General features: G+C 39.8%; 2 protein-coding genes across 6 annotated transcripts in view; one reads left to right on the top strand and one right to left on the bottom strand.

The window, feature by feature from the left end:
• The first annotated feature begins 10,617 nt into the window (after window positions 1-10,617).
• KIFAP3 (kinesin associated protein 3) overlaps window positions 10,618-26,821 on the top strand; it is a 191,090-nt gene continuing 174,886 nt past the window's right edge. The window contains exons 1-2 of one of the 4 annotated variants that reach the window (XM_047704343.1): window positions 10,618-10,954; window positions 11,892-12,011. In XM_047704343.1, the coding sequence (XP_047560299.1) occupies window positions 11,932-12,011 (80 nt within the window). In that variant the 5' untranslated portion in view covers window positions 10,618-10,954; window positions 11,892-11,931. Of the gene's footprint in view, window positions 10,955-11,859; window positions 12,012-25,656; window positions 25,930-26,821 lie in introns of those variants that run through there. The other 3 variants (XM_047704339.1, XM_047704340.1, XM_047704342.1) reach the window with 3 other exon arrangements.
• Window positions 24,502-26,546, bottom strand: LOC125085725 (proline-rich protein 2-like). 2 transcript variants are annotated; one of them, XR_007122999.1, is made up of 2 exons: window positions 25,748-25,887; window positions 24,502-25,382 (listed from the first exon to the last, which is right to left on the bottom strand). XR_007122999.1 is itself a non-coding variant. In XM_047704382.1 (2 exons), exons 1-2 carry the CDS (start codon window positions 26,544-26,546, stop codon window positions 25,271-25,273), a joined length of 534 nt encoding a protein of 177 aa, XP_047560338.1. In that variant the 3' UTR covers window positions 24,502-25,270. The 2 variants fall into 2 exon arrangements, 1 of the variants encoding a protein (XP_047560338.1); XM_047704382.1 differs by lacking the exon at window positions 25,748-25,887 and adding an exon at window positions 26,125-26,546.

Raw genomic sequence — 26,821 nt, 5'->3', positions numbered from 1 at the left:
TCATAGCTCACTACTTGCTATTGTTTTTGTTTTAATATTCAACTATGGTTGTGTTTTAAAAATTAAATGAATAATACACTAAAAAACAAACAGAACAACAACAACAACAACAAACCCAGATGCCTGAGAACTCCCTTTCTTTCTTTTTCCACATGAATGGAAAGACCATCTGATGGTTCAGTGAAAAGTGGTTGTTTACAAGGCCGGAGGAGCCCTCATTAGGAACCAACCTTACCTGACTTTGACCTGGGATTTCTAGCCTCTAGAACTGTGAGATAAGAAATGGCTGTTTTTTGAGTCCACCAGCCTGTGGTATTTTGTTATGGATGTCCAAGTAGCCTAACACAGCCTGTAAGTGAGAATTAGCACATACGCTCAAGTCCTCCGTCCAGATTTCAAGCACATGAAATAGAAAAAGAAAAAAATGATAAAATGTTCAACTAAGTATAATCAAACTCAAGGAAGAGGGTAATATTAGAGATTTCATAGAATATTGAAGGGTACAACTTTGACTAGGTAGTCAAAAGATGGTTGGGTGGGGATGGCAGAAAAAAATATATAGGAAATAGCAGAAACAATCCAGGACAACTGGGCAGAAGGCCCTTTATTTCACTGGAGAACTGGGATCTGAGTTTGGGATTAGTGCAGGAAGTAAGGTTAGTTGTGGTTAGAGATAACGGCAGAGCCTAGGGCGGCTGCAGCAGGAGAAACACATCACAACTGGACTCAACTCCACCCCTGAGGCAGAAGTGGAGATTAGGTTATGCCTGGCAGGATGGAGCAAATTTACTCCAAAAGCCAGGGGCAGGCTGATACCTAATTGCCCCCTAATTCAAGTAAATCTTCTGGGATAGGTGTTTTACAAGAGGGTACCTCATGAAAAGAAGGGTAGTAGCCTCAAAAAGCAGTAGCCACAGTCCAGAGTCAGAGAGCTCTTTAAGAATAGGAAAAAAAAAATGGGGGCTAAGGAGAAGCCCAGAGTCTACAACAGGGATGGGTGCCAAAGGTTATGAAAATGTCCCCAGAATTTGTTTAGATCAAGTATGGCGAGGCCCACAGGTCAGATAACTACTATTGAAAATATAGTTTATTACCTACAGTTCTCAAGAGAAAGGGACACTCCATGGCTTGCCAGGCCACATGAGGAAGCACTTGTGTCATTTAGGAGGCAGAAGGAGAAAAGGGAAAATTATGGACCAGAGCCCTTATTTGGGTTTTGAGGGAAGGAATGAGTGAGGCAGAGTAAGTACAATGGATAAGTTTAGGATTGGTTAGTCTGAATAATTTCTGTGTGGACTCTGTGTTATAGAGGTGGTCCCTGTTTGTCTGGTACTTGCCCCTGGGATGATTTAGAGTAAGGAGACTACTGGGTTGGTATGTGAAATTTAAAGAAGGGGAAGATTGGAAGGATAGGCTCTGATTGGTGGGTTTGTATAGCTGACATGTGCTCTTAGGCAAGATGTTTGCTATCTCTGTGGAACTAGATAAACTTGGGATGGGCAGTCCCTACCTGGGTCCGCAGGCTGCCCTAAATGTCAAACACAGAAAATAGAAAATACGATTCCTATACAAAACACTATTTAAAATATAGGATGAAAAATGAAACTGAAAGATAGTAAGGAGTAAAGAAGCAACATGAACTTGATATCTGGATCTTGAGACACTTGATTTAGCCACTTGGATTCAGATATGTAGATAGATGATAGATTAATCAATCGATTGATAGACAGGGTTTTTTTTCCTTTTGTCTTAGAGAGGCCATAGGTTTACCAAGCTGAGTTTGGGGAGAGACAGTAAGTAGTTAAGTAAAATAGAAATAGATTCCAATAACTGCACTTTTGGAAATTTATGAAGTCATCCAGGCCTAGATATGTTATCTTGTATATGACATTTACCAAATCATGCCCTTGTGGGGTGAAACAGTGCACCTCCAAATTTACAGTTATTATATTGAGCTATCAGTTTTCTTACCTTCCAGTCTCTGGCCCAGTAACTTTCAATTCTGAAGACAGATTTACAACAGACATGATTTTAAACCATATTCCATTAACAAGCTCTGTTTTAAATGACTTTCTTCATTTAAGTAATGCCAGTTTGTACTTGATTTGTTCAAAAGCTATTTAAAATCCCTTGACCCTTAAAGGTACTACTATGTCTTAGGCCACTCTCATTTTTGGAAACATGTAAAGGAGCAGGAATATTTCATTTTTCTTTGCTGTTTGCGTCCCCAGAGCAAGCTAATTGTGCTTCTTTAAAGCAAAGTGACAATTTTTGATACAGGTTTATTTAATTAAAAGAAAAGATTTAGAACAATCAAACATGAGCATTAACAAGAAACATATGTGAGGCTCCAAGTATTCTGAAAATGAATGCAAAGCAGCGTTCCAATCAACATGAGGTCAGGTTTCCTGGCCTGTGTCTGCACATGCAAAATCGGAGGGCGTGAGAGGTTGAGCGTAGGTGTGTGACCGCTCGTGACTGGGAGTGATCTGGACATGTTGTGAAAGATCTGCTGCAGCTCCCAGCAGCCTTGAGAAGCAATCTTTTACATGTAGCAGGACACACTCCAGGATATTAACACTCTACCATTTCCAAGAGCCTCTGTTCACACCAGCTCCAGAGTAAACACCATGAAAGAAGGAGCCTCAAGCTGCTAAAAAGCACACAAAGCAACAAGGAAAAACAGTTCCAAATCTCATAAAAATGGAAAAGGTTTCAAGGACAACTGCCCGTTTGTTCAGAGAGTGCCCACAGAGCAGGAGGGTAAATAAATCTCAGTACCTGTTAGATTTACAGGCAAATAACCATTATCTACTATGCGCAGATGAGTGAATGATAATTTTATGCAAACCACAATAAGTAAATTCAAACAGTATGAACTAAGCCTGCACAGTAAGAGCAGGAAGTTCAAGGAAAGAAAAATAAGGAAAGAGTGTTTTCTGGGTGGTGTATCACCAACCTGGGAAATCCATTACAGAGCCAAAAACTGGAACAGGATTTTATAAAAACACTGGCTTAAAGCAGAGCCATTAGTCCCTTAGGACTTGTATTGTGACTTCATACCTTAAATAAAACTCTGCTCCCCACAATCTAATTACTGATTGGCTTTACATAGAAGATTATGGAGAATTAGTAAATTGAACTTTTTATATGGCAGAGTATATAGTATAAATTCCTTGGGAGCCTTCATAGTGCATTCAGTTTTTTTTAACAAATTCGTGTCAAGTATCATCAATAGCCAAGCACCCTATCCAAAAGAGCTTAGAATTTTATGGACTTGTGTCTGAGAGCTGCAGTTTTTTAATCAAAATAGTACTTTTATAACATTTTTCAAAAATGGAACATTCAACTTTGGCCAAGTTTAAACTCTCTGTGAGTACTGTGAATTTTAAATTTGAAGGTGAAATCAAGGTTTTTCAGATTCAGATTTCATTGACTCCTTATCACATGTGGATCATATGTGGTTTCCTGGGTGGTGGCAGGAGACAAGGAAAAAAGCTTTTAAGGGATTATATAAGATGCCTATAAATGGAGTCATGGAAATAAAGGCTCTTTTGTTCTTCTTCTTCTTCTTCTTCTTTTTTATTTGACAGAAAGATAGAGAGCACAAGTAGGTAGAGCGGCAGGCAGCAGAGGGAGAAGGGGAAGCAGGCTCTCCACCGAACAGGGAGCCTAATGCAGGGCTCCATTCCAGGACCCTGAAATCATGACCTGAGCTGAAGGCAGCAACTTAACATACTGAACCACCACTTTACTTCTAACAAACCATATTTTAATGAGGCATGGGTCAAAGAATCTAACATTTGTAGATTCCATTTGAAAAGCATGTGAGCATAAAAACATAAAGGAAAATTTGTTAGAGCAAGTTGAGTGTCGGTTTTGGTGAAGCTAATTTTGTTTAGATTTTTGAAAAGCTCTAGCATATTAAGTGAGCTTGCAGAGACTTTGGGATCAGAAATAACTGGGTTTAAATCGAGGCTATGCAGGGAACAAAGAAGAGAGAATTGGAGAATGAAAGGAAAGGAAGAGGTTGGGAAGAAGAGAGGGAGGCAGGGAAGAAGGGAGGAAAGCGCACGCGTTAGGCAGCTTCTCAGTACCCGTCATTATCAAGGTGCTTCACACAAACATTTAACTTCTGCGCTAACTGCATGATCTTGGGCAAATAAATTTATCTCCTGGGCCTCAGATTCCTTACCTATATAAAACTCACCTCTCATAAATTCTAGGAAGATAGTCGTGGCAGCATAATTTTTTTTGTTGGGGGGGGGGGTCTTTCCAAATCACATTAAAAATATAGCATCTGGATAGCAAAAACCAAAATCCAACAAAACTAGGTAACTTGGAGCAACACAAGCCTCAACTCAGCACACAAGCAGGTAGAGACAGTGTCAGAAGAGCCACTAGACATGTGTGTCGTTGGCTTCTGTGTGGGGAAGAGCAGGGGGAAATAGCAAGCCATTTGATGGTGTTCAGAAAAAGAGAACCGGAAACCATCCAACAGACAATATCTGAAAAGTACAAGCGCGTTTGAGAGGAGTAGCGGAAATTGAGAAAGACATCAGTTACTCCAGGAACATGTGAGTAAGAAGCGCATGCTGTAAGCTCTATGAAGGTGAGGCAGGGCGCCTGGGGGGTGCTCAGTGGGTGAGCGTCTGCCTTCCGCTCAGGTCGTGATCTCAGGGTCCTGGGATCCAGCCCCGCATCGGGCTTCCTGTTCAGCAAGGAGCCTGTTTCTCCCTCTCTCTCTGCCTCTCTCCTTGCTTTTTCTCTCTCTGTCTTTCTCTCTCTCTCAAATAAATAAAATCTTTAAAAAGAAAAAAAAAGGTGACATAGTTTACTGTCTGGGAACTCTCAAACCTCACCCCACAGGGCACAGGGCTCCACACTGAGGAGAAATTATTGGGACTCGAAGAATTTGGCAAGAAAGCAACAAGAGAGGTAAAGGAAAGAAGATACAGATAAAAGTGGAGAAGAAGCTAGGAAACAGAGCTAGGAAATCTCAGAAAGCAAAGTGCAATATTTTTTAACATTGATGCTAACTGCAGAAGAGCAAGGTCTGTGAAGTTAGAAACACTACTACTTTCTAAGCATTCAGAAAAACTAATATCAAAGAAAATAAAATAAGTGTATCAAGACTGAATCCCAAGCAATCACACTAGAAAGACATGAAAAAGAGAGAGATCAAAACAGCAAGTTATTATTTCAAAAGAAGCCCAACTATATTAATGACATAAAACATGAACTAACACAAGTCAAAATGAGAAAAGTCAGAGATAAGCTGATGAAATTCAAAACGAGAATTAGAAGTTTAAAATCCTTGGGGCGCTTGGGTGGCTCAGTGGGTTAAGCCGCTGCCTTCGGCTCAGGTCATGATCTCAGAGTCCTGGGATCGAGCCCCGCATCGGGCTCTCTGCTCAGCAGGGAGCCTGCTTCCTCCTCTCTCTCTGCCTGCCTCTCTGCCTGCTTGTGATCTCTCTGTCAAATAAATAAATAAAATCTTAAAAAAAAAAAAGAAGTTTAAAATCCTTTACAAATCTTTGTAGAACACATGAGTAATAAATGTGAGAAGTAATGTGCTAATAACAAAATAAAAAAAGGAAAACATCAAATTACAAGGTGAAGAAAGAGAGTCAAAAGAACTCAAGAAAAAAATGACAAATTTTAAAGATAGGCAAAGAAGAGATGAGTCCCTGAAAATGAAAACCCAAGCAAGAGAACAAAACAAATTTCTAAAACTATAATTCGAGATAATGTTCCTGATATTTCTTAAAAAGAATGTGAAACTACATATTGAAAGAGCACACCATATAACTGACTCTACCCTACAGAGTATCCAACATAAACATGTTGGAGTAAAATTATTGAACTTTGTAGAAAAGAAAAAAAAAATCTTTGGCCTTTTACGCAAAAAGACATGTGACTTCTAAAGGAAGGAAATTTAGATTAACACATTTTCACAACCCTTCATGCCAGAAGAAAATAGAGCAACATATTGAAAATATTGAAGGAAAGAAAATGTGGGCCAAGGATTATAAATCCAGTAATACTGAACTTCAAGTAAAAAGCACAGACAACATTTATCAACAGGCAAAGCCTCAAGGAATATTGTTCCCATGAGCACTTTCTAAGAAATATACTCGAGAATAGGTTTCAGACAACCAGAGTGACTAGAGAGCCATTGAACAAACACTAGTAGCATCAAGCAGCAATGGTTACTGACATCAGGAAGACATGAACACAAGTTCATAATTTTGGCAAGATGATAAGCAGTGCCGTGTTCCCTGAGTATATAGTACAACACCGTTTATCATCTTGCCAAAGATATGAACTTAGATTATCTTTCCATACCAAAAAGTAAAACAGTGCTTAAAAATGATGGGAATACATTGGAAAAAATATGGGAACCAAGTTGAAGGATTTCTCACTGGCCAAATCTGGAACAATTCAAGCAACAAAAATTGACAGTAATGGACTGTGACATATAGAATAAAAGCAATCCATTGAGGATTAATGAGTGCACTTGTGATGAGCACCAGGTATTGTACGCAAGTGTCAGATCACTAAAGTGTATACCTGAAACTGATATTACACTGTATGTTACTTAAATGGAACTTAATAAAATTTTTAAAAAATAAAAAAATTTAAAACCTTTAAAAATCATTTTTTCCAGTGTTCCAAGATTCATTGTTTATGCCCCACACCCAGTGCTCCATATGATACATGCCCTCCTTAATACCCACCACCAGGCTCACCCAACCCCCTCACCCCTCTCCCTTCCAAAACCCTCAGTTTGTTTCTCAGAGTCCACAGTCTCTCATGCTTTGTCCGCCCCTCTGATATCCCCCAATTCACTTTTCCTTTCCTTCTCCTAAGGTCCTCCGTGTTATTCCTCATGCTCCACAAGTAAATGAAATTATGTGATAATTGACTCTCTCTCCTTGACTTATTTCACTCAGCATAATCTCCTCCAGTCCCGTCCATGTTATACATAAGTTGGGTATTCATCCTTTCTGATGGAGGCATAATCTTCTTTATCCATTCGTCCATTGAAGGGCATCTTGCCTCTTTCCACAGTTTGGCGACCATGGCCATTGTTGCTATGAACACTGGGGTACAGATGGCCCTTCTTTTCACTACATCTGTATCTTTGGGGTAAATACCCAGTAGTCCAATTGCAGGGTCATAGGATAGCTCTATTTTTACTTTCTTAAGAAATCTCCACACTGTTTTCCAAAGTGGCTGCACCAACTTGCATTCCCACCACAGTGTAAGAGGGTTCTCCTTTCTCCACATCCTCTCCAACACTTATGGTTTACCGTCTTGTTGATTTTGGCCATTCTAACTGGCGTAAGGTGATATCTCAATATGGTTTTGATTTCTGTTCATGTCTTCAGCCCATTTTTTGACATGATTACCTGTTTTTTGAGTGTTGAGTTTGAGAAGTTCTTTATAGATCTTGGATATCAGCCCTTTGTCTGTAGTGCCATTTGCAAATATCTTCTCCCATTCCGTGGGTTGCCTCTTTATTTTGTTGACTGTTTCCTTTGTTGTTCAGAAGCTTTTGATCTTGATGAAGTCCCCAAAGTTCATTTTCACTTTTATTTCCTTTGCCTTTGGGGACATGTCTTGAAAGATATTGCTGTGGCCGATGTCGAAGAAGTTACTGCCTATGTTCTCCTCTAGGATTTTGAGGAGACCACATTGAGGTCTTTTATCCATTTCAAGTTTATCTTTGTGTATGGTTAAGAGAATGGTCGAGTTTCATTCTTCTATACATAGCTGTCCAATTTTCCCAGCACCATTTATTGAAAAGACTATCTTTTTTCCAGTGGATATTTTTTCCTGCTTTGTCAAAGATTATTTGACCATAGAGTTGTGGGTCCATATCTGGACTCTCTACTCTGTTCCACTGGTCTATGTGTCTGTTTTTGTGCCAGTACCATGCTGTCTTGGTGATCACAGCTTTGTAGTAAAGCTTGAAATCAGGCAACATGATGCCCCCTGCTTTGTTTTTCTTTCTCAACATTTCCTTAGCAACTCAGGGTCTTTTCTGGCTCCATACAAATTTTAGGATTGTTTGTTCCAGCATTTTGAAAAATGTCAGTGGAATTTTGATCGGAATGGCATTGAAAGTATAGATTGCTCTGGGCAGTACAGACATTTCAACAATGTTTATTCTTCCAATCCAAGAGCATGGAATGGTCTTCCATCTTTCTGTGTCTTCTTCGATTTCTTTCATGAGTGTTCTGTAGTTCCTCGAGTACAGATCCTTTACCTCTTTAGTTACCTCTTTAGTTAGGTTTATTCCAAGGTATCTTATGGTTCTTGGTGCTACAGTAAATGGAATCGATTCTCTAATTTCCCTTTCTATATTTTCATTGTTAGTGTATAAGAAAGCTTAGTGTATAAGTTAGTGTATAAGAAAAATCTTTAAAATGTTTTAAAAAAATTAAATACTCATCCCTCTTTTCTCCATATAACTACATAGAGTTTTTTATACAATGAAGCAAATTTAACTTTTCAGCCAGAAGAAACCAATAGAACAGAAACAAAATAAATGTATACTAAGGTAGAAGTAAATAAAAGACAATCACCCAATATTCTCTTCTTGGCTACTGTCTCCATGAGGGAATAGTAATATTTATGAGAAAAAAAATGCAGAAGCCCTATTTCTATATAGTTTTCCCTCTAATGGCCTGCATGCAAAAAATTAAATGCAGAACCTACTACTTTATGACAAAGTACCAGTAAGTTTCAATTTATTTGGTGATTTCTCTCCTTATCTATATGTAGTCATTCAAAACTCATTTACTGAACACTTCCTACAGGCTGTTTAGTTTTTTTTTTTCTTTGCTCTAGGTAAATTGACCAGTAAAATGAAAAAGTAGCATAAGTGTTCCTTAGCTGATATTTGACTTTCCAGTTCAGGTTTTTCATATTTGTGCCATTTTAATATTATAAACTCCAATGTATAAGCAACAGAATAACCTTAGAACAAATCCTGGCCCCAAATCTCAAAGTCTATAATCAAAAGGTATTCTGGTAATCATGATAATATTTTAACAAAGTAGAATAAAACCAATCTTGCTAAAAATATTTAAGTTGTTCATGTTTCCTTAGTTCAGATGGAGGACTATCCACCAGCCTGTATACTTGGTTATGGTGGAGATTATTTCATAGAGTTCAAGGGGGATAAGACAGAGCAGAGACTAAACTCAGGTCCCCTCAACCCTGACTACAAAATCAAGTATTCTTCAGCTGCCTCCACAAAAGGAAAGAAAGAAAGGAAGGAAGGAAGAAAGGAAGAGAAAGAAAGGAAATACACACACACACACACACACACACACAAAACCAACAACCACCACCTAAAACTCCATGCCGGGACCAAACCAGTCTGCTCCAAGGTGGGCCCCAGTGCTGAACGTTCACTAACCTATTCCCTTATTATAATAGTAAATATCACACCCAAGCCCCAAGGGCCTGGATCAGTGTCAAGGAAGTGACTGCAGGAATATACATCCCCAAACCAAAGGAGAACAATTTAGAGAAGTGGACAAGCAATGTTTTCTTTACTTTGTTTTTACTTTTGTTTTGTTTTGTTGATGGCGTACTAGCACCTTTTATTCAGAGAATCTTGGCATCCTCGATTGACCCATTTGGAAAGAAAAAGAAGTTCACGTGGTTATTGGGAGGGGGGGTGCACAGGAAGATTGATTTGAGAGAAATGGTTTACAACTTGTCAAGTTTGGAATAGGAGCATCTTATTTTTCACCTCTCCCCTTTTTGAAGGAAACAAATCGGGCAACGTGGATAAGGTGTTGAAGGTGAGCTAACATGAAATGGGTTTTACATATGTTTTGTCACTAACACACACAGGAAAGTTTCTGACTTCATTGCAACCATTCTCAGGTTATTGATATGTATCTACTCTCCCACTTGATATAGCAAAGACTACATTGGAGAGAGATGGATTTGGTAAGAAATGCCCCAAATCAGATATAATTCTGTTTCTTTTTTTTTTTAAAGATTTTATTTATTTATTTGACAGAGAGAGATCACAAGTAGACAGAGAGGCAGGCAGAGAGAGAGAGAGAGGGAAGCAGGCTCCCTGCCGAGCAGAGAGCCCGATGCGGGACTCGATCCCAGGACCCTGAGATCATGACCTGAGCCGAAGGCAGGGGCTTAACCCACTGAGCCACGCAGGCACCCCTATAATTCTGTTTCTAATGTGCAGTGACTTTTATGACACACATGCTGTCTACACCTGAAAAGAAAGGAAGGAAGGAAAGAAGGGAGAATGGTAGGAAGAGTTGGGTGGAAAGAGAAGGGAGAGCAATGAAAGAAAAGGAAAATTAAAGTTCAAAGTTTTAAAGTCAAATAACATGTGATTTAATTTCAGTCCCTTCTTGTGGGATTATGTCACCCATTAGAACATAATATATTTCAAGCCTAGAAGCACAAATTCATTTCACACCCAACTTCAAAGTTATTATTGCTAATTGGTTGTTGCTAGGAACTGATTTGGAATGAACTGACAGTTCTGGTTCTGTTCTTAATGACCCGGAGGGTATGTCACACTTAGGTTATGGCAATGCCTTTCTTAAACAGGTGAAGAAGAGAGCACTCCTTGGTGACCTAACAGCTTCCAACTCATTTCAGCAGAGGTATTTGGTAGTAGTTGTCACATGTTTTCCAGGACTAAAAATCTAAGACTTCAGAGGAAACATCTGCTTGCCAATATAGCCATTGCCTGAATTTACCTTGTCCAGACTACTACATTAGCTCTGAATTGTGCCTGGAAAATATAATATGTAGCAAACAAACATGTACTGAATGAGAGATTGGATTCACTTAACACCAACTCAAATGAAACTTCATTGTGAGAGACTATGAATTGAAGAAATAAATCAAAAAGAAATAGTGTGGCATCTTCTTGCAAGAACAAAATTAATAGGTAAGACAGTTTAAAATAACAAGACCCTTAAGAAAAGAAAAACTTGATGTGGGATATAGGTGTGTGGGAAATAGGACTGAGATCCCCCCAATTACTTGCTCTTTGATTGCCTATTCATATATTTTGAACTCCTTTAAAGTAGGTCTGTATTTCATTCTCTTTATAGCCTCAATTCTTAGATGAATGACTTATGCGGGATATGCATTAGATGTCTGACTAGTGATTCCATAGTCATCTTGATTTCTACAGAGATACATCGTAGCTCAACTGTAGAATGTGTTACTTTGTATATCATTCATACCTCCTGTGTATCCCTACTGGGTTTAGATAGAATTCTTCAAGTCAGAAACTATGTCTATTCAGTTTTTGCATCCTCAAGTCTAAAGCAACACCTGCTGGTAAATTTTGGTTAAATTAATAAATACAGCTAATCTGGATGAATAAATTTAGAACTTCTGCCTCCCTCACCATGCCATGTGCACCTTTCCAAAAGCATAACAATAATTATGCTCTCTTGCGAAGAAATTCCAATTGAACATGAATGTATATATTTGTATATGCAAATTCACAAACACAAGAGTTTTGTGTGTGAATGAATGTGTATGGACACATGTACCACTAACTATGCACATCTTCCCCTGATATGTATTGAGTATGCACTTGACTGCTTGTCTTTAAGAATCACAAGCTTGACCCACAACACAGGTATTTTCTCAAAGTATGGTTCAGGCTATAAGAGAAGCCAAGGAAGAAGAAAAGCTCAGAGATTCATTATTGTCCATGTGGGTCACCTACCTCCTTGTCCTGACCCTTGGAGCAACCCAATGATGTCATAGTTGATGTCTGATGTCATACTAGTTGAAAACAGAGGTTACCACTATCAGGAAGAGGATGTATTTTAATGGGCCCTTTTAATTGAAATCTCCTTTACTTTAAGATGTGCATTGTGAACTCAAGTTAATTTGAAAAGTGAGAAGATGACTGCATTAATAGCCAGTGGATGTGGACTCTTTGGACCACAATGGCCATTTGATGATATCCCAAAGGCAGTCACAAGGTAAGAAATGATTTTCTATAGAATCTTGAAGCCTATCAAGACATTTAAATGCAATTTCTTTGGAAAATAAAAATGTAATTCTTACACCTCTGTTCTATGTTGCTGTGTGGTAGTGTAAAGTAACTAATATGGACAAACATAATAAATTTCAACATGACTTTCCTATATTCAAACAGTTCTGCGGCTCCCCATGCCTGCAGAAAATATCTAAATATCATATTCTCTTATACCAGACTTTCCATGATCTTGCCCTGCTGGCTTTTCCAAAGTTATTTTTACTGCTCTTACTCAAACCTAATTCTCTAAACATCTCAAACTACTTGCAGTTACTTAAACATACCATGATGTTTCAAGATTTTGTGTCTTTTTATGTACTATTGTCTTTTCTTAGAATATCCCTATTATGTTCTTCTAAGAAAATTTTTATTCATCTTTGTGAACCCTACTCTGAACTGTACCCACCAAGATGAGTAGATGACTCCCTCCTATATGCCAACATTCTACCTGGCTCATGCCGCCATTATGGCATGGACTAATATGTTCAAAAGTTATTTGCTTACATACCTGGTGACTATTTCATGTACTCCCTGAAGGTTGTAATTGTATCTGATATAGCACCAATTACCATTTATTAGTTATGACTATGTGCCAAGCACTATGATTAGAAATGCAATTGGAAATCCATGATTTTATACCTCTTAAATCACTCTTATCGGAAAAGATAGAAGCATAAACAAATTATGTACATAATGTACAGTTAATGCCATAGGGGAACAGAGAAGGCACTTTACTAAGTCTGGAGTTTAGAAAAAGCTCCCAGGAGATAGAGTTCTGCTTATAGAGGCAAACTGTGGTATCAACAAGCAGGCTTTCCAAAGCAGTGCAGTCTGACTGTTAATAGCTCCAAAGCCCCCCGGAACCATCCTTGGAATGCTGATGTATCACTGGGATTATTTGTATTTAAGTATTTCTGTCACAGAGGGCTTTGTGTATCTTTGTACTCCTTCTCCTCTGTGTTAAATTATAAGATCAAGAATTAGCAATTGCTTTTCTCTGTAATTTTGAACTCCTCATGCAGCTAGTACAGTATCCAAAATGCAGCTGAACCAATGTAAGGGTGAAGTTGGAATCATAATGATTTTCACATAACTTTACAGTCTGCAAGACTTTCACAAATATTCATTTTCTACTCACCCCAATCTTTTCTATTGTGGGTATTTATCCCAATTTTTCTAAATTAAAAAGACACAGCTTAAGTGATTTCTTCAAAGTCATATGATATATATGTGGTTTTCAAACACCTAGTTTACCTAGTAACAATTACCAACATTTATGTCATAATCACCCTGGTATAAATTTATGTATGCTACTTCATTTAACATTACAATAACTCTAAGACCCATAACTTATTTTTTTGGATGGATGAGAAAATTGAAACTTATAATGTTTAGGTTATTTTAATGGATGAGAGAATTGGAACTTAAAATGTTTAGCTTGCCCAAGGTCAAAGAGTAAATAAATGGTGGATCAGATACTCTATAGCCAGTTCTGACTCCAGAATTCAAGCTCTTAACCATCACAGCAAGTTCCATATGCTGAATGGAATTGGTTACTTCATTCAAAAAATTTATAATCAATTTGGGAGGGAGTTGGAATAAGAGGGAAATGTTAAATTAATACATATAAAAGTATTTAAAGACATCTGAAATCTCTTTATCTTTGGAATTATGTAATTTAACTATGTTATATCTAAATATGAATTTCTCTTTTCCTTGTTTGTTATACCTTTTACAACAATCAAACTGAGAAATAATTTATATAATAATTATATACAATAAAATGAAGGCATTTTAAGTATACAATTTGATGAATTTTGACAAGTGTGTTCACTTGTATAAATAACCATTACCCCAAATCCTTCCCATCCTGATTACAGTCTGTGTGTCTCCTATGCCTGGTATAAGCAACCACTTGTCTGCCTCCCATTGTAATAGTCTTTTGTTTTTTGTGCGTTTTTTTATTCAAGAATTTCTTTTACATGGAATCAAACTATATGTTTCTTTTATCATAATGTTTTTAGATTTATTCATGTTGCTATTACAACAATAGTTTAGTTTTTTAATGCTGAATAGTATCCATTGTGTGACTATACCACCATTTGTATTGATTGACATATTTTTAAAAAATATTTTATTTATTTATTTGACAGAGAGAGAGAGATCACAGGTAGGCAGAGCAGCAGGTAGAGCGGGAAGCAGGACCGGAACTGAAGGCAGAGCTTAACCCACTGAGCCACCCAGGCGTCCCTGTACCAATCGACGCATTAGTGGATATTTAGGTTGTTCCTAATTTTGTTTTGCTGTGCAGGGAGCTGTGAACATGGATAGACATCAACTTTTGTAGAAATACGTTTTCATTTGTTTTGGATAAATATCTAGAAGTGAAATTGCTGAGTCATGTGGTAAATGTATGCTTAGCTGTTGGAGAAACTACCAAATTATTTTCCAAAATGGTTGTGTCATTTTGCATTCTCACAGGCAATGTACAACTCTAGTTGCTCCATATTCTTGTCAACTTTTGGTATTGTCTGATGTTTAGGTATTAACGGTATTTTAGTAGGCGAAATAGTACTCTCCCCTTCTCCCCCTGTCAAATGCCCACACCATAATCCCTGGAACCTGTAAATATATTACCTTATACACAAAAAGGAACTTAACAGATATGACTAAAGTTAAGGACTTATCTTAACATAGACAGATTATCCTGCATTAACCAGGTGGACCCACATGAATCCTTAAAATTCCCTTGGAAAATCTTTCCTGGCAGTGGTCTTAGAAAAGGTGATGATCAAAGGAGGACTACCAAAATGACAGTATGAGAAGAACTTGGCTACCACTGTTATTTTTAAAGATGGAGAACAGAGGCCATGAGTAAAGCAATATGGGTGACCTTTAGAACCGGAAAAAGACAAAGATACTGATTATCCTCTAGAGCCTCCAGAAAGTAATAAAGCCCTGCTGACAACCAAGAAAATATACAGTTATGGCTATCTATGCGCCCAACATGAAAGCACCTAAATATAGAAACAAGCAAACATTGACAGAACTGGAAGGAGAAATAGCAATACAATAATAGTAAATACCAATATCTCACTTTCTTTCCTTTTTTTTTCTTTTTTTTTTAGAGAGGTAAAGATGGGAGGTGAGAGGCATAGGGAGAGGGAGAGAGAATCTCAAGCAGGCTCCAGGCCCAGTGCAGAGTCCGACAAAGGGCTCGACCTCACAACCCTGAGATAACAACCCAAGCTGAAATCAAGAGTCAGATGCTGAGCTCTCTGAGCTTCCCAGGTGCCCCAATGCCCCAGTTTCAATAATGGATGGAAAATCCAGACAAAATCAATAGGGAAACTGTAGACCTGAACAACACTGTAGACCACATGGGCCCTGCAGATATATATATCTTGTGTGTGTATGTGTGTGTGTGTGTGTGTGTGTGTGTGTATAAAACATTCAATGTGACAACAGCAGAGAACACATTCTTCTCAAGTACACATGGAACATTCTCTAGGATAATAAATCACATTAAGTCACAAAACAAGTCTTAATAAACTTAAGACTGAAATCATATAGAATATCCTCACAGTATAATGAAACTAGAAATCAATAGCAGAAATAAAACTGGAAAATTCACAAGTATGTGGAGATTAACATAGTCCTGAACCACTGATAGGTCAAGTAAGAAATCAAAGAGAATTTTTTTTTAAAGATTTTATTTATTTATTTGACAGAGAGATCACAAGCAGGCAGAGAGGCAGGCAGAGAGAGAGGAGGAAGCAGGCTCCCCGCTGAGCAGAGAGCCCGATGCGGGGCTCGATCCCAGGACTCTGAGATCATGACCTGAGCCGAAGGCAGCGGCTTAACCCACTGAGCCACCCAGGCGCCCCTTTAAAGATTTTTATATATTTATTTGACAGAGAGATCACAAGTAGGCAGAGAGGCAGGCAGAGAGAGAGGGGGAAGCAGGCTCCCCCCTGAGTAGAGAGCCCAATGCAGGGCTCGATCCCAGGATCCCCTGGGATCATGACCTAAGCTGAAGGCAGAGGTTTAACCCACTGAGCCACCCAGGTGCTCCAAAAGAGAAAATTAAAAATACCTTGAAACAAATGAAAATGGAGACACAATATGCCAAAATGTAGGGGATAAAGCAAAAGTAAAAGCAATACTAAGAATGAAATTTATAGTCGTAAATGCCTGTATTAAGAAAAAAGAAAGATCTCAAACAACTTAACCTTATATCTCAATTAACTAGAAATAGGAGAACAGAGGGAAAAAGTAAAAATGATAGAGCAGAGGGAGAGGAGATGCAACATGGGGGGTTGAGGGGGTAGGAGAAGAGTAAATGAAACAAGATGGGATTGGGAGGGAGACAAACCATAAGTGACTCTTAATCTCACAAAACAAACTGAGGGTTGTAGGGGGAGGGGGTTGGGAGAGGGGGGTGGGGTTATGGATATTGGGGAGGGTATGTGCTATGGTGAGTGCTGTGAAGTGTGTAAACCTGGCGATCCACAGACCTGTACCCCTGGGGATAAAAATATATGTTTATAAAGCTGTAAAAAAAAAAAAAGAAAAAGAAAAAAGAAAGGATGAATACCCAAGTTTTGTAGCAACATGGACGGGACTGGAAGAGATTATGCTGAGTGAAATAAGTCAAGCAGAGAGAGTCAATTATCATATGGTTTCACTTATTTGTGGAGCATAACAAATAGCATGGAGGACAAGGGGAGATGGAGAGGAGAAGGGAGTTGAGGGAAATTGGAAGGGGAGGTGAACCATGAGAGACTATGGACTCTGAAAAACGATCTGAGAATTTTGAAGGGGTGGGGGGTGGGAGGTTGGGGGCACCAGGTGGTGGGTATTGTAGAGGGCACGGATTGCATGGAGCACTGGGTGTGGTGCAAAAATAATGAATACTGTTATGCTGAAAAAATAAAAAATTAATTAAAATGTGAAAAAAAAATGATCGGAGCAGAAACAAAGACTAGAACAACAAAATCAACAAAGCTGAGTTAATTTTTGAAAATCTATCCTAAGATTGAGTCAATGATCAAAAACCTCCCAACAAACAAAAGCCTAAGACCAGATGGCTTCATGGTGAATTCTACCAAATATTTAAAGAAGAAATAACACCAGTCTTCCTCAAATTATTACAAAAAAAAAAAAAAAAGTTGAAGAGGAAGGAACACTCCCAGACTCCTTTTATGAGGCCAGTATTATCCTGATGCTAAAGAGGACATTACAAGAAAACTATTGACATGCATACAGACACAAAAATTCCCAGAAAAATACTAGTAAACTGAATTCAAATGCTCATTTGAAATCAATTGTATAGCCACAATCAAGTGAAATTTATCACTGGGATCCAAGGGATCCAACATACCCAAATCAGTAAATGATAAATCATATTGAAAGAATGAAAGATAAAAATCATATGATTGTCTCAATATATGCAGAAAAAGCATTTTACAAAATTCAACATCCGTTCATGATAAAAAGTTTCAACAAACCAAGAATGGAAGGAAATTATTTTAACATAATTAACATCATATATGAAAAACCCACTGTCGTCAACATACTTAACAGTGAAAAACTTAAAGCTTTTACTCTAAGATCAGAGACAAGTCAAGGATACCCATTCTTGTCACTTTTATTCAACATAGTAGTGGACCTACCAACCAGATCAATTAAGCGAGAAAAAGAAAGGGCATCCAAATCAGAAGGAAAGAGAGAGCGTCATCTCTGTTTGCACATGACATGACCCTATATATAGAAAATGGTAAACACTCCACAAAATCTGTTACAACTAGTAAACAAGTTCAATTAAGTTGTAGGATACAAAATCGACATAAAAATTAATTGTATTTCAATACACTAACAAATATCTGGAAAAAAATGAAGGAAACAATCCTATTTGCAATTAAGCAAAAAGAATAAAATGCTTAGAAATAAACTTAACTAGGAGTGCCTGAGTGGCTCAGCATCTGACTCTTGGTTTCAGCTCAGGTCCTGATCTCTTGGGTCATGAGATTAAGCCCGATGTGGGGCTCTGTGCTCAGACAGTGTGCTTGAGGCTCTTTCCATCTGCCCCTCCCCCTATGCATGCATGCTCAGTCTCTCTTTCTCTAGAATAAGTAAATAAATCTTTTTTAAAAAAGGAAATAAACTTCGGGGTGCCTGGGTGGCTCAGTGGGTTAAGCCACTGCCTTCAGCTCAGGTCATGGTCTCGGGGTCTTGGGATCGAGCCCCACATTGGGCTCTCTGCTCAGCAGGGAGCCTGCTTCCTCCTCTCTCTCTGGGCCTGCCTCTCTGCCTACTTGTGATCTCTCTCTGTCAAATAAATAATAAAAAAAAACTTAAAAAAAATAAAAAATAAAAATAAAAAAGGAAATAAACTTGGGAGGTAAAAGACTTTTACTCTGAACACTACATAGCAATGAAACATGAGAATAAAGAAGACATAAGTAAATGGAGAGACATCCTGTGTTCATGGGTTGGAAGAATATTTTCAAAATATTCATACTATCTGAAGTTATTTTACAGATTCAACACAACCATATCAAAATTCCAGTGATTTTTTAGAAGATTTTTTTTAATTTATTTATTTGACAGACAGAGATCACAAGCAGGCAGAGAGGCAGGCAGAGAGAGAGGAAGTGAAGCAGGCTCCCCGCTGAGCAGAGAGCCCGATGCGGGGCTCGGTCCCTGAACTCTGGGATCATGCCCTGAGCTGAAGGCAGAGGCTTTAACCCACTGAGCCACCCAGGCGCCCTCCAGTGATATTTTTATAGAAACAGAAAAAAATTTCCTAAAATTTATATGGAACAACAGTGAACCTAAAATAACCAGAACAATCTTAAGAAGAACACAATGGGAAGTATCTTACTTCTTGATATATAGTCTAATGGAACAGAATAGAAAGCCTAGAAATAAACTGACACAGATGTCTTTATTAGAGTGAGGAAGTCACTTTCTACTTTTAGTAGCTGGTAGTTCTTTTAAAAATGAATTTTGCCAAACTCATTTGCTGCCTCTATTAACATGACCATATTGGTTTTCATCTTTATATTGTTAATATGTCAAATTATATGTTATTAGATTTTCATATGTTAAACCAATATTGCATTCCTGGGATAAAGACTATTTAGTCATTATGTACTATACTTTTTTAAATACTGCAGGTTTAATTTGCCAATATTTTATTTTATTTTATTTATTTTTTTTAAAGATTTTATTTATTTATTTATTTGTCAGAGAGAGAGAGAGGGAGAGAGAGCAAGCACAGGCAGACAGAATGGCACGCAGAGGCAGAGAGAGAAGCAGGCTCCCTGATGAGCAAGGAGCCCGATGTGGGACTCGATCCCAGGACGCTGGGATCATGACCTGAGCCGAAGGCAGCTGCTTAACCAACTGAGCCACCCAGGCGTCCCAAATTTGCCAATATTTTATTAAGTATTGTTGTGTATATGCTCACCAAGGTTATTTGTAGCTTTTCTTTTATAATATCTTTGATTTTGATACCAGATAATGTTGACATAATTAGATGAATTGGTAAAAATTCCTTCATTCTCTATTTTCTGCATGAATATGTAATTTGACATCATTTCCTAGATAGAATTCATTAGCGATGCTGTGTCTGGAGTGTTCTTTGCATGAAAAACTGCAATTAGACATTTGATTTCTTTTTCTTCTTCTTCATTTTTTTTAAGATTTTACTTATTTATCAGAGAGGGAGAGAGCGCACAGCCGGGGGAGAAGCAGACAGAGAAGCAGGCTCCCCACTGTGTAAGGAGCCCACTGTGGGACTTGATCCAGGACCCTAGGATCATGACCTGACCAAAGGCAGTTGCTCAACTGACTGAGCCATCCAGGTGTCCAAGCATCTGACTTAAGAGATATGTAACTCAGACTGAGAAAGACAAATATCGTATGATTTCATTCATATGTGAAATCTTCAAATACCATTTTTTTTTAGATTTCACATATTAGTGAAATTATATAGATATTTTTCTTTCTCAGTCTGACTTATTTTACTCATCATAATACCCTCTAGGTTCATCCATATTGTCATAAGTGGCAAGATCTCGTTCTTTTTAATGGCTGCATAATATCCTTTTATATATATAATACATATGGATATATATACAATGTATTTTAAAAGATTTTATTTATTTGTCAGAGAGAGAGAGAGAGTGAGAGCACAGGCAGACTTGCAGGCAGAGGCAGAGGGAGAAGTAGGCTCCCTGCCGAGTAAGGAGCCCAATGTGGGACTCAATCCCAGGACACTGGGATCATGACCTGAGCCAAAGGCAGCCGCTTAACCGATGAGCCACCCAGACACCCCTATATATTATGTTTTATATTTCTTCTTATCTCAGTTTTAGTAATAAGCATCTTTCAAGATATTTGTCCATTTGAAGCTGTTAAATTTATCAGTATAAAGTTATTCACAGTATTTCTTTATTACCATTTTTATATATACCTGTAAAATCTCAATGACGTCCTTGCATTTCATAAATCAGTAATTTCTCTACATCTCTATTTCTATCTCTTTGATCAGTTTGATCAATCCAGCAAAAACATTAAAAAATGAACAAAATATTTGGACAGAGACTTCAAAAATGTATATATGTGAATAGTAATTAAAAATGTGGAAAAATGCTCATATCATTAATCACCATAGAAATGCAATTTAAATCAAGTGAGATAGCCCTGCACACCTGTTAGGATAACTAAAGTGAACAAACAAACAAACAGAAACACTTGACAATTCTAAGTGCTGGTGAGAATGCGGATCCATCTGAACTCCTACATTGTTCATGGGAATGCATAATGTCACAGCCACTTTGGAAAACAGTTTGGCAGTTTCATAGAATTAGTCATGTATTTACCATAAACTAAGCAATCCTACTCCTAGGTGTTTGTACAGGAGAAAAGAAAACTTTGGTTCATACAAAAACCAATATGTAAGTATTCATATTGCTTTTTGTAGTGTGGTACATTCATGCATAGAATATCACCTAACCATAAAACAAGACTAAGTTACTGAAAAAAAAAAAAAAGAATAAGTTGCTGAAACACAACATGGATGACTTTCAAATGTATTATCTAAGTGAAGGAAATCAGACATAAAAATCTACATCATGTATGATTATATTAAGATGACATTCTGAAAAAAAAAAAGATGACATTCTAGAAAAGGAAAAGTTATAGGAATAGAAAACAGATCAGAATTTACCAGAGCATGGGGTTAGGAGAATTGGGTGATTCCTAAGGAACACAAAGGAATTTGAAGGGATGATGGAATTCCTTTGTGTTTTGATTTAGTGGTTACATGACTTATGCTCTTATCAAAACTCATAAAATTGCATACCAAAAAGAATGTATTTTATTGTAAGTTACACTGAAAAATGTTTACAAGTTATCATACTCTATGTAATCTGCAATTTGCTCTTTCCATTCAGTATAATATTTCTAATACTCATCCATGTGGTTTGTGAAGTTCTAGTTCATAAAATTTCTCAGCTGCCTAATATGATATAGTACAAGTAATTGAGATGTATTTTATCCATTCTCCTGTGAAAATTCTTCAGAGTACTTTTTCAGTTTTTCTTTTTCTAATAGACACAATAGTGCTTTGATAAGTCTGGAACAAACCTTATTGTGCACATGGGCTTGAATTTTCTGAGCTTTATAACTAAGAGTAGAATTGCTGAGAGTTAGGGTCGTGTGCCTGTCAAACTTTGCAAAAACAGGACCTTTTACTCTCAAGTGGTAGTCCCAATGCACTCACACCAGAAATGTTTACCAAGCAATTTCCAGGGCTTCACATTTGCACCAGCGCTTGCATATCCAGACTTCTTAATTTTCGCATCCTAGCCAGTGTCTCTTTATGGTCTTCATTGGCATCTTCCTAGTTACTGTTGAGGTTGAGCACTTTTCATGTTTTGTTTACTTTCTTCCTTGCCATTCCTATTTCCTCCTTTTCTTCTTTGTCCATGTCCCCCCGGGTTTTCTGTCTTTCCCTTTTTGATTCATAGGGAACCTTTTCTTTTTTTTAAAGATTTTATCCATTTATTCATGAGAGTCAGAGAGAGAGCGACAGAGAGAGAGACAGAGGGAGAAGCAGGCTTGATGCAGGACTCGATCCCAGGATCCTGGAATCATGACCTGAGCCAAAGATAGATGCTTCACCAGCTGAGCCACTCAGGCACCCAATTCATAGGGGACCTTAAAATATCTTTAATTAAATCCTGTGGTTTAAATGTTGTTCCTAATGTGAATCTACCACCTCTGTGTTCATTGAGATTTCAGTCTGGATCTCTTGGAGAAGAGGCCCCAGGGGTTAGCCAGTTCACTGCAGATGTCATTGAAAATTCACAGACAATTCAGGAAGAAGACTTCGGCATTTCTCCAGGAAAGCTTTCTTGGGTTTTGTATTGTGATACCATTTGCCTTGACCATGATGGGGAACATCTTGGATGCCTGCACATTTGCTTTATTAGCAGCTTTAAAAAATGTATAGTGAAAATCTTGCCATTTGCAACTATGTGGATGGAATTAGATGGTTTTATGCTAAGCAAAATAAGTCAGAGAAAGACAATTATCATATGATTTCACTGATATGTGGAATTTAGGAAACAAGGCAGAGGATCATAGGGGAAGAGAGGAAAAAACGAAACAAGACAAAAGAGAGACAAACCATAAGAGAGACTCTTAATCATAGGAAACAAACTGAGGGTTGTTGGAGGGGAAGGGGATAAAGGGATGGGGTAAGTAGCTGATGGACATTGGGGAGGGTATATGTTGTAATGAGCACTGGGTGTTATATAAAACTGATGAATCACAGACCTATACCCCTCAAAAAAATAACACATTATATGTTAATTAATTGAATTTAAGTAAAAATTACTAAAAAAATGATATATGTACAGCTGCCAGAAGTTACTATAAATGAAGAAACTGGTTTAGCAGAAGTTAATTTAAAGAAGAAAAGTTATTTGAATATTAAAACTCATCAGTTCTTTTGCTTCTTCATGTCTGGTAACTGCTTGGTTCATACAGTCCTGAAATTTAACTCCAGTCAGCCCACTTCCACCTGGTTTTTATGTGATGGAAATAGGTGTATCATTTTATTTTATTTTTTTAAAAAGATTTTATGTATTTATTTACTTTAATTTGACAGAGATCACAAGTAGGCAGAGAGGCAGGCAGAGAGGAAGGGAAGCAGGCTCCCTGCTGAGCAGAGAGCCCCATGCGGGGATTCATCCCAGGGCCCTGGGATCATGACCTGAGCGGAAGGCAGAGGCTTTAACCCACTGGACCACCCAGGTGCCCCAGGTGTATCATTTTTTAATTTATCTTTTCACTTTGTGGTGTCTATAATTATTATTCTTTGTTACTAGCAGGCATTTTATATAAGGAAGAGATTTCCCCTGTCAAGAGGAGGTAAATTATAGTTCTTTTCCCTGAATTGGAAGGACATGGATCAAGTGCTTAGTTCTTCCCTTTAATAACTGATTTTTAGAGTAAGGATTTAAGGTAGTTACTGCCTTCAATGAAAGTGAGGGTTTTTCTGTTTTTCTATCCATTGTTACATAGCGTCATAGATCCCTGAATTTTTATTAACATGTTAAATCAAACACAGCAATAATTCCATTTTTAAAAGGATTTATGTATTTGAGAGAGTATGTGCACCATGGGGGAGGGGCAGAGGGAGAGATAATCTCCAGCAGACTCCCCGCTGAGCAGAGACCAGACACAGGGCTTGATCTCATGACCCTGAGATGATGACCTGACCCAAAATCAAGAGTCTGAGGCTTGACCAACTGAGCCACCCAAGTGTCCCAGTAATTAGTTAGTGCCAACTATGGGCCAGATGCTGTTCTAAGGGTATAGTGGTTAACACAGCAAAAGAATCTTTGATCTCAAGATGCTTATTTTGCAAGAATGCTTGTTATATTAGCTATGCATTTTAATGGATATTGTGATTGGCAATTTTAGATACTGTGACGGTCTTAAGGTAATCTAGCTATGAATGATAATTTGTAAAATGTAATATGATATTTAGAATGAATATTTGGAAAAAAACAGAAAATAGGAAGTCCCGTTAGGAAAGAATTGCAGTATTCCAGGTGTGAAGTGGTGAGATGAACAGAAGTGAGAATGGAGAAGAAAAGCTGGATTGCGGGAGCATCTTGAAGGAAGAAATGATAGAATTTTCGAACAGTCTCGGGGCGCCTGGGTGGCTCAGTGGGTTAATGCCGCTGCCTTCGGCTCAGGTCATGATCCCAGGGTTCTGGGATCGAGCCCCGCATCGGGCTCTCTGCTCAACAGGGAGCCTGCTTCCTCCTCTCTCTCTGCCTGCCTCTCTGCCTACTTGTGATCTCTGTCTGTCAAATAAATAAATAAAATATTAAAAAAAAAAGAATTTTCTAACAGTCTAATAAGAGGGCAAATTAGCTCCAAATCTTCTTCTCTGGAAGACTGAGAGAATGACTACAACACTGACAGAAATAGTGTAGTTGGTGTGAAAGGGTAGACAGATAAAAATAATAGCTCTTGGCAGGTATGGACTGTGTCTCTATATTTAACATTCCACGCGCCGCGCTGCATTTGAGCAGAACAATGAAACAGCTATGCAGATAGGGCCCAAGGTGACTGAAAATACAGACCTGAAAGAGAGTAAGCGACAAGATTACAGGAGAGGAAAGGGAGGAGAGGTGTTTTCTTTGAAACCCTGGAGCCTGGTTTGGTGTTGGCATAAAGCTGACCCTCGGTCGATATTTACCACATAAATGAACTACGTCCTCTGCAGAGATGTGAGAGCTGAGCACAGAGTGGGCACAGAGCTGAAAGCGGAGGGTATTTACTTGATAAGATTCAAAAGCAGTTCTTCCCTATGGCCAGCCTCAGAGGAAACAAGTCCGAAGGTACCTTGAGTTAGGGATAATTAGGGCAGGAGCTGGCATTTCAGGCGCTAGTAAGAGAGCGTGCATGTGTGCGCGTGGAACGGGATGGGGCGAGGCGGGGGCGGGAGTGCATTCTAGATTCAGAACACCGAAGTGGGAGTCACAGGGTGGCACTTAATTAAAAGTGATATTGGCTGTGTTCATTTCGTAGGAGGGTCCGACTGTCTCCGCAAATTCAGAGCTGTTCCGTGCAGTCAGCGCAGCTCCTTCCCCACGAGATGCTCCAAGCAGGTTACCTCGTTACCTGGTTCCAGGTGACCCGCCAGGGCCGCGCAGCTCCGCAGCAGGCAGTAATGAGCTCACGCAGCACTGGGTGTGGTGCATGAACAATGAATTCTGGGACACTGAAAACAAATTTAAAACATAAATAGAAATTTTAAAAAATAAATAAAAGATTAACGGAAAAAAAGGTTTTGAAGCTAAGACCTGACAGTCCCATGGGGCTGACCGGGAGGACTCTTCCAATTTCCATCCTCAAGGGGGCGGTGATCAAAAGCCCCTTCCCGACCGCACACGCCCAAACCCGGCTCCGCTCTAGGGCGCGTCAGATTCATCCCAGGGCCCAGCGCCTCACACTGAGCCTGCGCAGACGGCGCGGCGCAGCAGGCGCATGCGCCTTGAGGCGGCGCTGGCGGAGCCGGCTCTGGGCGGGTCCGGGTCGCCGCAGTGTTCGGGGCCTGGGCGCGGTGGGAGGAGCCGGCGGCCTCACCGTGGTAACCGCAGCGCCGCCACCCCGCCTTGCAGGCCTCCGGACTGTCATCGCCTTTGGGTGTGAGGATCCTGGGGCCGCGGTCCGCGGGCCTCGCTCCTCCGGTCTTCTCAGATTCCGCTCTCCCCCCGCGTTGCCGTCGCCGCCGCCATGCAAGGGGAGGACGCCAGATACCTCAAAAGGTGACCACGCCCCGGGGCTCGCTCCCACCGCCCGGCTGGGTCCGGCTGCCGTGGGTCGGCTTTGAGGTGTCACCGGGCAAGGCTAGCCGCTTGGAGGCGGGGCGGCCGACGGGGGGGCAGCCCCGCAGAGGGCGGGGCGGGGTGCACCGGCGGAGCGCGAAGGGCCCTCGGGGTGCGGGGATGCCCACCCCTTACCTGGCTGGGCGGGACCCGACGCACGGAAGGTGGTTTCCCGGCCGCGTGCCGCGCGCGGGTCGCGGGAGGCGGCGGCCGGGCGGAGTAGACCGCGTGCTGCTCGGCCCCAGGCCCCCGGGGTCTCCGTTCCCCTGCGTCGGTAAACCCCTGGGAGCCCGGGACCGAGTCTCTGGCGTCGCTGCCGTCTGGCTCCGGTTTGGGCTCCCTGCCCCGGGCCTCCGACCCGACGACGAAGAGAGAAGTGGTGGGAGGCCGGCCGGGTGGTTCCTTCCCGCGCGTTCCTGCGCCGCAGCTGCTGCGTCCGTTCGACTGCCCGGTGCGCGGGGCGGTCCTGACGCCGGGGGCTTGCTCGGGGGCTTGTCGGGGCGCGGCCCGGGTGCTGTCAGCTTCTCTGTGAGGAAAACTGCATCCGTGGGGATCATTCACTTGACTCCTGTCAGAGACGAGACCAGCCCCGAGGAGGAGGACACCTGGCCCTGGGCCCAGAGTTAGCAGCGACCCCATGGAAGACAGTCTTACTTAGGACTCTCCATTTTGGGTTAAGTCACTGTCCTGTCAGGCTAACGTACACGGGGAGAATCACGGGTATTTTTTTGGACACAGTGTCCTTATTTAAATGTGGGGCAAATAGTACCTTACGAGAGAGATGCTGACCCAATGTGAAAACACCTTTAAAAATAAAACACGCGTGTAATGT

Source organism: Lutra lutra, chromosome 15 (genome assembly GCF_902655055.1).
Source record: "Lutra lutra chromosome 15, mLutLut1.2, whole genome shotgun sequence".
NCBI classification, from domain to species: Eukaryota; Metazoa; Chordata; class Mammalia; order Carnivora; family Mustelidae; genus Lutra; species Lutra lutra.
Note: the sequence above shows the minus strand (reverse complement) of the source record. Positions and strands in the feature narration are given on the sequence as shown.